The 13,281-nt window shown below is 43.8% G+C and overlaps 1 protein-coding gene across 4 annotated transcripts in view; it reads left to right on the plus strand.

The window, feature by feature from the left end:
• The first annotated feature begins 1,705 nt into the window (after window positions 1-1,705).
• TTC17 (tetratricopeptide repeat domain 17) overlaps window positions 1,706-13,281 on the plus strand; it is a 53,111-nt gene continuing 41,535 nt past the window's right edge. The window contains exon 1 of one of the 4 annotated variants that reach the window (XM_027893693.1): window positions 1,706-1,921. In XM_027893693.1, coding sequence (XP_027749494.1) covers window positions 1,706-1,921 — 216 coding nt within the window. Of the gene's footprint in view, window positions 1,922-2,230; window positions 2,449-13,281 lie in introns of those variants that run through there. The other 3 variants (XM_027893696.1, XM_027893694.1, XM_027893695.1) reach the window with 3 other exon arrangements.

A 13,281-nucleotide genomic window follows, 5' to 3' on the forward strand; every position in this document is an offset into this window, starting at 1 on the left:
GTATTTCTGATTACCTGACAGCTGCTAAACTTTGATTTGTCACAAAAACCATAAAACTTGGCGAAAATCTTTCAAGGACAAATTTGTGAGACCAAAATCTCACTCTGAAAATAGGCACTGGATGCGTAATAAGCTTCCACAGGAGGAAAAAAAAAGACATTTTGCACTTGTGGCTATAATTGGTGTTTTGAGGGGATTTAAAAATGTAATCTCAAAGCCTAAACATAGCTTGTATTTAGAGTAGTAACTAGGTGCTAGCAGCTTATTTTCTCACTGAATTTTGAGTGAGTTTTCTTTACATGAGTCCTGTATTTCAGAGGTGATGTGCAAAGTTCTTGTGGCCTCAGTAGTTAGATTATTTTTCCCCAGTTTCATATCTAATTTTAATGCAGTGAGTTCTTGTGGAAACACCTGTTTACCATCTTGTTTAATTGTAAATGTTCCCTTACAGCTTTGGAATAAATTCATTTTGTAATTTTGTTTGGCTCATTGTTTCACAGTTACTCTGCAACATTTTGTGTTGGCTTAGTAAAAGGGTTCTGTGGTACCTTTTGGTTGTAGTTGCCTTACTCTTTAGATTGCTATAGGTGTATACAGCTTTTTGCCATTAAGGAATAGATTGGAGCAAGACTGTGTTAGCTGTTTCACCTTTTAAGTAATTCACTTTTAAATGCGAAGTTTTGCCTAGGAATTTAAATATTCAGCAAAAACTGCGTGCCATATATCTTTATTTGGAAATCAGGTGAAAAGGAGTCCTTCATTGTCTTATTCAACCTCCTTGATGTTGACAGTGTGATACAATTTGTTGGTATATTATGATAGAGCAAGACTGGCTTGGAGTGGCAGTCTGGGGTTTTTTTGTGGAATCTGTAATATGCCTGACGTGTAAACTCTGGCAGTGGTAAGGAACTATCATACTTGTGTGGGTATTTTCTCTAGGCTGATAGAAACTGAATCGCTTGCATTAGTTTAACCACTGACACCATCTAGAAATTTGTTTCTACTTAATGGGTTTTGAGTTACCAGCGAATTTTACTGTTTAACAGGCTCCAGAAGTTTGGTGTCCCCAAGAAGCAGGACTGCAGAAAGGTCTAACAGAAGAAAATTTAAATGTGGCAGCTTTTAGATCTCACTCAGGACTGGGAAACAGGCTGTCACTGCTGGGTTGGTTTTTACTGTTAACTGCAATTGGAAAAGTTCAGACGTTCCTGTGTAACTGAAAAGCATTAGAAGGGAAAAGGAGCGATGTGTCTTTCAGAGCTCCCTTCACCCAGCTCCTCTGGGGGCTGTGGATAAAAACCTGTGCTTAGCTGCGGGTCCGGTTTGGTTTGCGCTGGGCATGCAGTCGTTTCCCCGAGCTGTCGTGGCGAAATGTCCCAGTGTGCACCTGACAGAAATTACGTTCTTTAAATCGCAGCGTTCAGCGCTTGTTGGCACTTAACGCCGGCCTGGAGCTCCAGCTCCCACAGCTCCGGGAAGGGCCCCTGGGCCAGACTCGGCTCCCCGCGAGGGGGAAGTCGCTGCTTGGAGCCCCCGCTGCGCCGCCGTTCCTGTGCCTCCACCCGGGGGCTTCAGCCGTGGGGTCAGAGGAGCGCTCGGGCCGGGGCTCCTGGTGCAGCCTGAGGGAACAGCCCCGGCCCGACCCTGCCCCGCCCTCCCGGCGCGGCCGCACCGCCCTTAGCGTGAGGCACCGCCCGCTCCCAAAATGGCGGCGGCGACCGTTCCGGTTCCGGGGGGTGCGAGCAGGCCGGGATTGGGGAAGATGGCGACGGCTAGAGCGTCCGGGCGGGGTGGGCTGGGGCGGGCGTGGGTCTTCTCCGGCTGGGCCCTGGGCCTGTGCTCGCTGCTGGCCTCGGGGACGCGGCCCGCCGCTGCCACCACCCACTGGGTGGTCACCGAGGATGGGAAGATCCAGCAGCAGGTGAGCGGCCCGGGGGGCGCGGGGCGCTGCCCACCAGCTGCGGAGGCATGGAGAGCCCTTGCCCGTGCCGCCGCTCACCCGCAACCCCGGCCTGCCCCGAGCGGTGCGGTGCGGGGAGACGGTGCCTCTCGGCCTGGAGCGAAACCCTGCCTGTCCCGCTGCAGCAGCTGGGAGACAGTGCTGGACGCTCTGGCGGCCCGGCACGGGGGTCTCCCGCGGCGAGCCGGCGCCGCTCGCGAAACGTGGCTCGAATCCGCCAGAGCCGCGGAACGAGGCGGCGGGGAGGGGCAGCCGGTGAGTCTGGGCGAGCCGAGGATGGATTTCAGCTGGAACCGTGTTTGGAGCAGCGGTGGTTCGTGCTTAGAGGCCGTATCCCGGAGCGCCTCCGGCACGAGGCGGGTCACTCTTCGGTGGCGACAGCGGCGGGACCGCGACCCCAGCCCGCAGCCGTGACCCCCGCGGGGCCGGGAGTGCTCCCAGTGCGGCCCTGGGCACCCCCGGGCTTCTCACCGCTGCCGGCGCAGCCCCAGCTATCAGTGAGTCTGCGATTTTCCACATCCCGCCGCTCCCGACCCGGCCGCGTTTCCTTCCTGCTGGAAGTAGGAAAGAGAAACGGTGGCGTGTGTGCTCGGTGCAGAAGCACACGCGCGCCCTGTGCTGCGGTAGTCTTGTGGGTTTAGTCGAAATGTCTTATTTTGATAGCGAACTGCGCCTCACATTCACTGAGCGGCTTGAAAGTGTCGATATGTGTTTCATGTTTGGGCGTTTTCTTAGTTCCTTGGCTCCCTCTTTGTTGGAAGGAGAACACCAGAAACTCACTTTCGTGTCAGATCTGATCGGTTTCCCTCTGGAGCGGAAGAGTCGGTAGGTGTAGCAGCAGTGTGGCCTTCCCCCAGTAAAAAAGAATGGAGGAAGGAGTGTCCATTAATATCACCTTCTTTGGTGAGGGTTTTTAGTCGGGTCTCCTGCCAAAATGCATTACGGTCCTCGGACAGGTGGAACAGACTTTCTCTGCAGGAAGCTTTTGCTGTCTTTATGGTTCTGGGGCACTTCGGCCATCTGTGTAGATTGAGGCGCTCACACGCCCTACTTAATCATAAATTAATGAATGACAACACTCCAATGCTCTCTCATCTTCTTTCCCCACTTAATGGAGTGGGGGAGTGGTGTATGTGATAATGTCCTGGAAGCATCTGCATGTGTTTGTATTGATTGTTTGTTATAAAATTTGGGTCAAGTGTTGATTGTGATTATTTCATGAAAAGTAGCTGTGGCTTGAAGAAAATCTAATTAGATAAAATGGCTTGAAAATCTGATTAGCTGAATTCAGTACTGGTTTTAAGAAATGGCATTTTATGGTGACAGCTAACTGATGGTACAGGTAGAAGCTTTCACTGTACCATTGCCATGCATTAGGATTTTCTGTTACAGATCCAAATGCTTTCTAAGCACGGGCATTCCTATGTTCAGCATATAAAGTTTTCAAGGCCTGTAGCTGAGGTGATAAAACAATATCTGTGGAGCCCCCTGCATGGTCAAAATTAGTCCACCCATTTCAAGCAAGGAAACTCAAATTATAAATGGTATTACTTGGAGTAAGAGGAGCTGGGTTATTCAGTAGCTGGAACATAGTGCTGCTAAGTGTCCATTGAGTTTTTTGGTAGTAAGATGTGTTTTGGCATCTATTACTCTTATCTCACTGGCTCTTATATTTAAATTTGTGAATAAGAAAATTACACTTAAATTTGTGGTCATTGCCATTACCAGCCTTACATGGCATTTGAGTTTCATTTTTTCCGCTTAGTTGTGTTCTGGGGAATGAGAGGACAAGTTTTACAGTGAACTTGAATGTAGTTTCTAAATGCCAAAATATAGTAGTGGTTCCATAGTTAGGAGCAAAAATGGCAGATAATCTCCACTGTCCAGCAATAGGAAGGAATTGTGATTGTTCCGCTCTACACTACACTGCACTGATACAGTCATACCTTGAGTACTAGGTGTGGTTTTGGGTGCCTCAGTGTAAGGACATCAGACTATTAGACTGCGTCTGGAGGAAGGCAGCCGAGATGGTGGAAGGTCTCGGCGGTAAGGCTTAGGAGAAGCAGCTGAGGTCACTTGGCTTGTTCAGCTTAGAGAAGTCTGGGGAGACCTCATCACAGCCTGAAACTTCCTTAAGGCGGCAGTGCATGAGGAGGTGCTGATCTCCTCTCTCTGGCGACCAGTGAGAGAACGTGAGAAAATGGAATGAAGCCGTGCCACAGGAAGTTTATACTGGACTTTAGGAAAAGGTTCTTCACAGAGAGGGTGGTCAGTCACTGGAACAGGCTCCCCAGGGAAGTGGTCATGGCACCAAATCTGCCAGAGATCAAGCAGCATCTGGGCAGCGCTGGAAGGATTTATTGATTTAATAACTGATTTATCAGTTCACTGGTAGAACCTCAGTATTCCAAAATATATTAGCTATCCTTCTCCTAATACCAAGACCTTATTAACAAGACACAAGCCTAAAATGTCCCTGCAGAATATCCCTTTGCTTTTATTTTTTCAGAATATTCTTAATTAATTTATTATTTATCATGAGAACTCATTAGTCTGCCCCAACTTGAGATACTCTAGGATTCATTGGCAATGGGAGCCTCTGCATGTTACGTGCTCCAGGGCCCTCACCACCTCTGATGGGCTTTGCTGGCCTTAAAACCAAGGACAGGAAGCTAAAGCAAGTACCTCCACATGGGTGCCTGGTGCAGGGGGATAATTGCACCCCTCGCCCTGTTGGCTCCAGCCTTGCTGCTGCAGCTCTGGATGCAGTTGGCTGCATCAGCTGCAAGGGCACAGTGCTGGCTCACCACCAGCTTTTTCTCCATCAGAGCCTAAACACTATTCTGGAAAGCTGTTTTCCATTCAGCCCCAGCCTTTCCTGCTGCATGGGGCTGTATCATCCCATGGGTTTGTTCTTGCTGTTGTTGACTTTGTAAGGTAGGTCCTTGTCAACCCATTTCTCCATCCCTTTCTCTTAACTTCAGCCCTGCTTTCCACCATGGCCACCCCACATTTGCAGAGGACACCAAGCTTGTTGAGGTTCCTGTTATTTGGTGTCATTAGCAAAGAGGGTTTTTTCACTGTCATTAGTGAACGCCTGTCTCAGTAAAGACTGATATTGATCCCCGAGGGATGCTGCTGGTGGTCAGCTGTGTTGGACTTTGCACTGCTGATCACAGTGCTTCCGGCACAGCAGTTTCTGAGTGCACCTGGCTACTGGTGGCAAAGAGTTGGGGTATTAATTATTCAGTTTTGGAAATACTGGCATTCTCCAAGTCTGAAACACATTTTTAAAGTTTGTCAGCTTTTTACAGAGGTACGGGCTTAGTTTTCACTTGGACCATCGCATTTTATCTGAACAAAGCCTGTATAATTAAGATGTAGGAAAAACTTAGTGGATAGTAAGACCTAGACATTCCCATTGGTAAATGAGCCACTAGCTATGGATATGCAGATGTGATAACTGACTTCCTTGTAGCTTCTGGTTTGCTACCGTGAGCTTTGCTTTCTGTGTTACCAAAGTGCACTATAAATGAGGAGCTGAAAGCAGGAGTTACAGATCTTGACCTATACACAATATATGACATCTGGAATATATTTGAGGGAAGAAGGGTGAGAATGTTTTATGTTCTTGACCTAAAATCCTTCTCAGGTGTTTCTCCTTATAGTACAGCAAGAGTGCAAGCATTTAGTGTGAGACTACATTCAAGTGAGATTGACTTTTCTGTGACATAAGACCTCTCGCAGTACCCTGGCTGAAATTTGAGTTCCTGGTGTTACAACAACCTGGCAGCAGTAGCGAAGTTAACACAGATTAAACAATTTTCCATCTATCAGCAAGCTCCCATCTAGTAAACAGGAGTGCTTGCTAAGTAGGCACTGCTATTCCAGTTTCTACTGAGCATTTCTGAATGATGAAACAAATTAATTCCTGGCCGTACTTATAACACTTCAAAGTCTAAACCGTCAAGAGAAAAGCCATCAAGCTATTATCTGTTACTCTAGTAGCTGGTTTTCAGATCAAAGACATCGTTCTCTGGATCAGTTCATATTCTTCTTTTACTCTGAGTTCACCTTCAAATGTATGTTCCTTCAGACAGGGTCTGAGTAATCGTCTCTCTTTAATGAGATTATAGCTACTCTGTGCACATGTTTATAAGCCTTTTCATTTCACAACTCACAGTATAAAGTTCAGGCTAATATATAACCAATTTTAGACAATGCTTATCTGCCAGAAGGGAAACTCTTCTCTCTTCAGAAATACTAGTGTAATTGAAGAGAAGAGAGAAACTTGGCATAAAGAGAGGAGAGGCAGTTGACAGATTAAATGCAGTGCAGGATACAGTTTCAGTGGTCATCCATGGCTTTAATGGTGGGGACCACCTGATACCATGACTCAGAGACCTGGCATACCAGAGCTGAGGTAGGATTTTTTAGAGAACCCTTGATGGAGTCGATTAAAGCTGAGCAAGCTTGTGGGGACTCAAAGAACTGCCTTTGTGTGGACTACTGTAAACACTGAAAGTGTTAGTTCAGAGTAATTAAACTAAAAGAAGCAAAGAAACCTTCCAGGCAGATGGTCCCAAGCAGGATTGGGAAAGTATTCTGGCAAGGAATCTGAGTTGGCAAAATGTTGTTTTGGTTTTAATGTGTTGTCATGTGTTTTGAAGTTCATTAGAGGTGATCTAGAGAGGAGAGTGAATGAGCAATGCTGGTTAGCCTGCTGGGGGCTAGGACAACTGGACACTCAGTACATGCAACATTTGAATTTCTTGCAGCAGTAGTGTGCTTAGTTCTGGCTTAGTGCAGTAGAGAGGGGGGACAGTACCTAACAGTTGTTTGTGTGGTTGAGGATTTGAATGCAAGTGGACGTTAAGTAGGACAAAGGCAAGTTGATTCATGGATGGTTTTAGTTGATTAATGTGTTAATCTGCTATCTCAGTGCACATATATGCTAACAGTTTGAGATGAGAACAGTGGTCCATATGCTCAAGAATATAGGAAAAGCAGCCATTCAAATCCAAGGGAAGCTGAAAATCCAGTGAAGCTGAAAATCTAGTGCAGCCAAATAAAAACCTATTTACTGCTTACAAAAGCATTTTCTGTGGGATATTAAGCAGTCACTCAGTCCTGTCTTGAAAATGAAAGGTGGATGTTTGCTTTGCTCTTTCTATAAAAGGTTAGTTTGCTTGACTGTATGACCTCTTTTTTGGCTGAATTTCTTATACTTCCAAGTCTATTGTGTGCTAAGCAAAAAAAAAAAAAAAAACACAAAACAAAACACTAAACTTTGAAGTGTGTATGGTAGCATGCCTTGCCCAAAACAGACCTAGGCTGAGGTTGGTTTGAGTGTTCTGTAGTTCATCAGATGTCATCCAACCCCAGGGTGATGAGCTAAAGCAGGATAGTTTTGAGGCATAGGTCAGCTTATCCTCAGGAAAAGGGAAACTTTTTCTGGTTTAGAGCTTCTCTTGATCATCAAAGGACTGTAGGACTTAGGCCTCCCTCTAGTGTGAAAAATAGTAATTTAAGACAAAAAATAAAAAACAAAACTCCTCGCTTTAAATTTTATGCCTTTTCATAAGTGTATAAGAAAACTTTGAACCTTAACGTTTTGGGTGTTGAATGGCTGAGATGTTTAACGTCCTTGTCCCAGTTGGGGACCTAAAACTGTACTTCACCAGTCCTGCCTGCTCACAGGGGAGCACAGCCTACATATTTCTGTGTCACTGTGAACGTCACAACTAGATCTGAATTTGATAAAAATAGGCCTTGTGGTAGCCTGGATGTGGTGTGCAGTCAGAAATGCAAATTTTTCGTTTGTTGAGGCAGTGATAGAGAAATAGCTTTCACTGTTCTCAACTCAGCAGTGAAAGATTTGCATCTGAGATGAAAGAGCAAAGAGGCAGATCCAAAGGGCTGCTGAAATAGCTGTTGGTGTCCATGCCCCCCACACCTGCTGCAGTCTAGCAGGTAATCTTATGCCAGGTTCTGACTGCTGACAGAAAAGCTTTAGTGCAAAAATGCCTGGATTTAGGCCAGCATAATAACATGTGTTGAGGTGGTTCAGTTTTAAAGTCCAGAATGCCCTGGTGGTGGCTCTGACCTTGTGTAGGCATGTCCTGCTCATTCCTCCACTCCTGATGTTTTCTTATAGCCTTTGCCCTCCAGGCACGGTATGCTCCCAAGTCCCGTTTCTTTTAGCATCCTCACACTTTGGTTTCCTGGTCTCTCTCATCCTGTTTTCTGTTGCTTTTAAAATAAGGGTAGGACAAACTGACTAGATTATATGACTCAACTGTTCAGAACTGATTATTCTGTGGTGAAAGTGTTCATGGTGCCTGGCATGCCTTCCTCATATTGTGAGCTTCATAGCTAAAAGGGCAGCCTAAAAGTGGCCCAAGCACATGTTTGTATGAAGACGCCATCAAAGCCCAAAGGAGCAAAGTCATCAAGACTGCGAAATACACTGTTATTTCATGTAGCTGCTTGCTTTAAAAATATATCACTGGATAAATAAATTGCCTCAAAGTTTAACTGAAAAAAATTTAATGGATTTTCTGTTGTTCACTTGTTGAAGAAATTACTGCTCAGATTTAACCTTTTTCAGGTATCTTGTAAGTCTAACTACTAGTTTGCCTGTCTATATTTTCAACATTAGAACACTTAATAATTTTAGGATTTGGCAGTAAGCAGGCATCAAGAACCAGTCTGCCTTTATGAAAAAAATGTACTTGTTCAGTACAGATGTATATATGTATAATCTCTCCATCTCTTGCTTTGATTCAACTGAGTGTATGGTTGGCATCTGGTTTGCTGCTAAAGAATATAAACCTTACCGAGAATATACAAGTTGGAAACTTGTACCCTTAAGTATGATCAACAAAACGTTGCAGACATGTGGTGTTACAAGTAAAGTCCTGTTTTCCTTTGATGTGTTTAGATCTGTTCTCTACGATATTCATAGCTGGTGTGATCTCGGTTGAGCAGAGCTATTCAATAATACTGCAACTTTGTTAGGTTTTATGTTTGAAGTGCCCCAAGTGTTTAAAATTTCTGTTTTTTCCTGTAGCACAGATAGTATTAATGTTGAAACACCTAGTGCTATTTGTTAACAGGTTCTGCAGCTGCAAGCTTTTAAATGGCTCAGTACTTACTATAAAAACTCATTTTAACATCATTTTTCTGTGTGAATTTTTTCAGTGACATGCCTTGGAACAAGTATCTTTTGACTCTGCCTACTCATCATTTGGATGAGTCAAAGAATTTATTTTTCAGTTTCGTAGCTTGTCTTGCACTGAAACCAGCACAGACTTTTTGTGGCTTCCTCAAAAATTTCATGAAGTATCATGTTGGAATGTAAAGTATCAAGACTGCAAGAACATGCCAAAAGACAAGCAGTAGTTTTCAGATCGTTTGCTCACACTGAAAGTTGCAAGGAGTTCCAGCCTGCTGGAGTGGGAATTGCCTTCATTTCCTACAGTGACAAAAGATCCTCTGACTGTAAAACAAACCTATAAAACAAATACAGGGATTGTATTTTTCTCTATGCCATCGTTTGATGTAGTGTGGTTTTCAGCTTCTTTCTGTAGTAATCTGCCTTCTGCCTGCAGTATAAAGCTTTTAGGATGTGAAGAGGCACTAACAGCTCTTCTGATTTTGATGTGCCTGTGCCTCAGTGAACAGAGGGATTTCCACAGTACTGTAAAAAAAAAAGCCTTACCTAAAAATAGTTGACTGAAGCATCCTCTGACCCTGATTTTAAAAATATACTTCCTGGTGCAATATAACTGGATTGTCAAGAAAAATGTACTGGAAGGTTTGGCAAAATTTACAAGTCTGATTATTCAGAGATTTTGATATATGCAGGTAACACGGGAGACTATAAAACTTCAGGGTTTGATTCAACTCTGATGTCTTTTCTTGTTACATAAATTCTGTGTGTTTCTTGCTGAATCAGATTCTTGGTGTACTCTGTGACAGTGCATAAATTTGAACTGTGCTTTATAGAGAAACTTTCACCTTTGGGCAAAGTTGAAGAGAGAACACTTATTCTAAAAGTGTTTAACTGGCAGGCTTTCTGCAGTGTAGCTACAGTAGCCATCAAAAGTTCCAAGAAAACTTTTCAGCACTAATTTTTTTCCCTGTTTACTGTGTTTGAATTGAAGTCAGATTCTTGCATTTCAGGCACTTCATCTTGAATGTCACAGTTTTAGCACTTTGGAGGAAGAGTAAGTGAATATGGTGCTTTGCCATCAGTCTAACACACTTTGAGTTAAAAATGAGTGAGTTGGACCACACATCTGTTCTGATGCAGGAATCTTCACTCTCCTCACAATGGGGCTGTAGTTGCTCTGTAGGTTGATGTCTGTTCTGTTTTATCCCAGTGGAGCCTTATTTACATTTTGCAAAAGGTGAGCTAAATCACAATATCTATTTATTTTTCACTCATCTGACTCTCCAAATCATGATGAGGCACAAGAGACTTTGCATGAAGGGGTGAAGGCAGCGAGTGTCTGTAAGATATTATGTGAGACTGAATGAAACCAGTATCCTCTAAAGTCTACCTAGAGTCTTTAGAGTATTTTTCATGTGAGAAGAAAGAGGTGTAATCCAGAACAGTCTCCAGGTATCCATCAAATACCTTTTATTTAGACTATTGTATTTTTGACTAAAGAGTTGTTTGATAGGTGAGTGAAGCCCTTGAGGGCTTTTCCATATCTTTGGGCTATGTTGTCATCTCTTTGAATTTTAATAAGCAGCAGCTCACAGGAAAGTCCTGGCACGTTTTATGTTTTTATTTAGGGTATAATTTTCCTAGTTTGGGGATGTGGCTGCACAGGAAAGCAGGAAGATGCTAGATGTCACTCGAGCATGAGGAGCACCAGGGCAAAGTGTGAGCACCCAGGTGGTGAGCCCTTTGGGACTCTTAAATGTGCATTCTTGATTTAAGCACATCTTGCTTCCTGCTTGTCTTTACCACTGCTGCTACTCTTACTTCTGCTGTGCAGATTATGCGGATGTTGAATGTTTGTTTGCTACATACTTGATGTGCTAAATTCTTCATGAGGTGTCATTATTGCCTTGAACGGCAAACACAGTATTGGTGCTCTTCACAATTGATTACATCAACTTTGTCTTTTTCCAGCTGTAGAAATGGCTGGCACTGTAAAGAAAATGTGTTTGATCTAGGAAGGGATGTTGTAAAAACGTGGATAATGAACCGTAAGTCTTGACAGTACTGCTAGCTGAGTCTGAGAGGAGTAAGTTTCAGTTCAAAAGCCATCTGTCTATCACTAAGAGTGGGATGACAAAGTGCTCACCTGAGGCCAGCTCAGGTGAACCCATTCCCTGAATATCATTCTGTTTCTGACTGAATTATAAGCCAAGATCCTTAATCTTTCAGAATAAGGCTCTCTAATTGGTGATACCTGCATAACTTTATGCAAAAAATTGCTCCCTGGATGCAGTTTGTCACTGATAATTTACTTTGCTCTCAGTGACTGTGTAGTATCATGCAAGCAGCCTTTAGCTGTCAGATGTACAGTGCTGTTTAGGAATAGGTGATGACGTGCTTTAAATAGAGTAAAACTTTCCCTTATTTTCTCTGCAAATTCATTTCTCATTCATTTGCCCATACTACAGTAGTTTCTCTAGCAAATGAGGCATGAACAAATGCTACATTCAGTGCGTTCATCCTCTGTTTTTGTGTGCAGCCAGTTCAAAGTGAGGTGGTGCTCATAGGAGGAAATACGAAATTTGACCGTAAATAAAATGCTGTAGATTTTAATATTTCAACTAAGAAAATCATTAGATTTTTTGATATGGTATTTTCTGTGCTTCTGTGGATCATAGCAGATACTTGGTCACCCTTTTTTGGCAGCAGTTAAATCCATAATCTCCAAATTCATAGTGTAAAAATGGACTGGTGTCAGTAGTACCTATTATTTTCTATTCATCTGGTGGTATAAGGGAATTAATTTGCTAAGGCAGACAATGAGTTACATGTAAGTATTTGGACTGTGTAGGTCGCCCCTCCCAAAATGGCTCCATAATAAAAGAAGCACTGCTGCTTTTGACTTGGAAAGGAATACTTAGCCAAATTTAGCCAAAGCCGCCGCCCTTAGGATTTAATAAAAGGAACAGGTGTTTATGTCTCAGAGGACTCAGTCAGGAGTTGAACATAGACTTTATAGTCAGTAGTCCAAAGAAAGTAGATACAAGCTTCTTATCTGACCCACAGGTGAGAGAATACAGCTCAAGGGTTAGCGTGTCCTGTTGACAGGACACATTGCAATGACCATGAAATTTGCTGTGTCCTGTTGGAGATGCTGTTTTCTGCAATAAGAGAGAGTCACAGAAATGTGTCCAGTTGCTTGGAAAGTTGAGAAAAAAATGAAGAGCTGGAGCTCAGAAGGTTCTCCTGCATGTGTATATATGGCAAACTTTTCCATTAAATTGCAATGTCACCAGTCTTCACGGATGTCATAGGGGTGGATTGCCCATGTAGTGATATCAGTGCTAACATACAGGTAAGTGCTTACCTCTTTATGCAGTAGCTAGTTCTGTGTCCTGAAAGGTTGAATGGAAACTGAGCAGATCCAGGAACATACTGGTGTAGATCATCTTACCATAACAGTCATGTTTAAAAATGTGAGATCTTGCTGTCCTTGTCAGCTTTTCATCCTGTGGTCACATTCTCCTGTCCATTTCCTTGTTTCTGTTCCCATGCTCATTGAGCCTTCATGAACTAATTTAATTTACTAGTTCAGATAAAGCAACCAAAAGGGAGTTACATGCTGTTCAACTCCTGAGTTTGGGTTAGCTCACAGCAGAGCCTGGTGGGCAGCAGAGCTGGTGTGCAGCTAGTGTCCTGTTATCACACTGACAGATTGAAGGAAATGGGTCTGGAAGCCTGGAAGTGAGCCTTTCGTCTGTGGTGAGCCTTTGCATCGGTTCAGCTGCTGATCCACCTTCCCAGCTGTAGTGACTTTTCCCCACCTGGTCACACAGCAGGATTGATTTGGCATGAGGACAAGGCTGGGGTGTTTGGAGTGAAGTGCTGTGGCTTACTGAGCCCAGAGTGAGCCTGATGTGTAACCGCTCTTGTCTGGGACGTACCTTTAATGCCACTCTGTTGAGCTGTGAACTCCTGTGCAGAACTGTGGAAGTGCAGCATGGTCTTCTGTAACACAGCATTCAGTCTGCTCCCGATTCCCTCTTGATTTTGTTCTTTACTTATTAGTCCTGAAGGCAATAGAACTTTATGCCAGACTGGTGTGTTAAATTAGTTGCACAGAGGAGTTGAAGCTGAAGTACTT

The sequence above is a fragment of the Empidonax traillii genome, unplaced genomic scaffold (genome assembly GCF_003031625.1).
Source record: "Empidonax traillii isolate 1590-97213 ecotype Southwest subspecies unplaced genomic scaffold, ASM303162v1 scaffold402:size526523, whole genome shotgun sequence".
Taxonomy (NCBI): domain Eukaryota; kingdom Metazoa; phylum Chordata; class Aves; order Passeriformes; family Tyrannidae; genus Empidonax; species Empidonax traillii.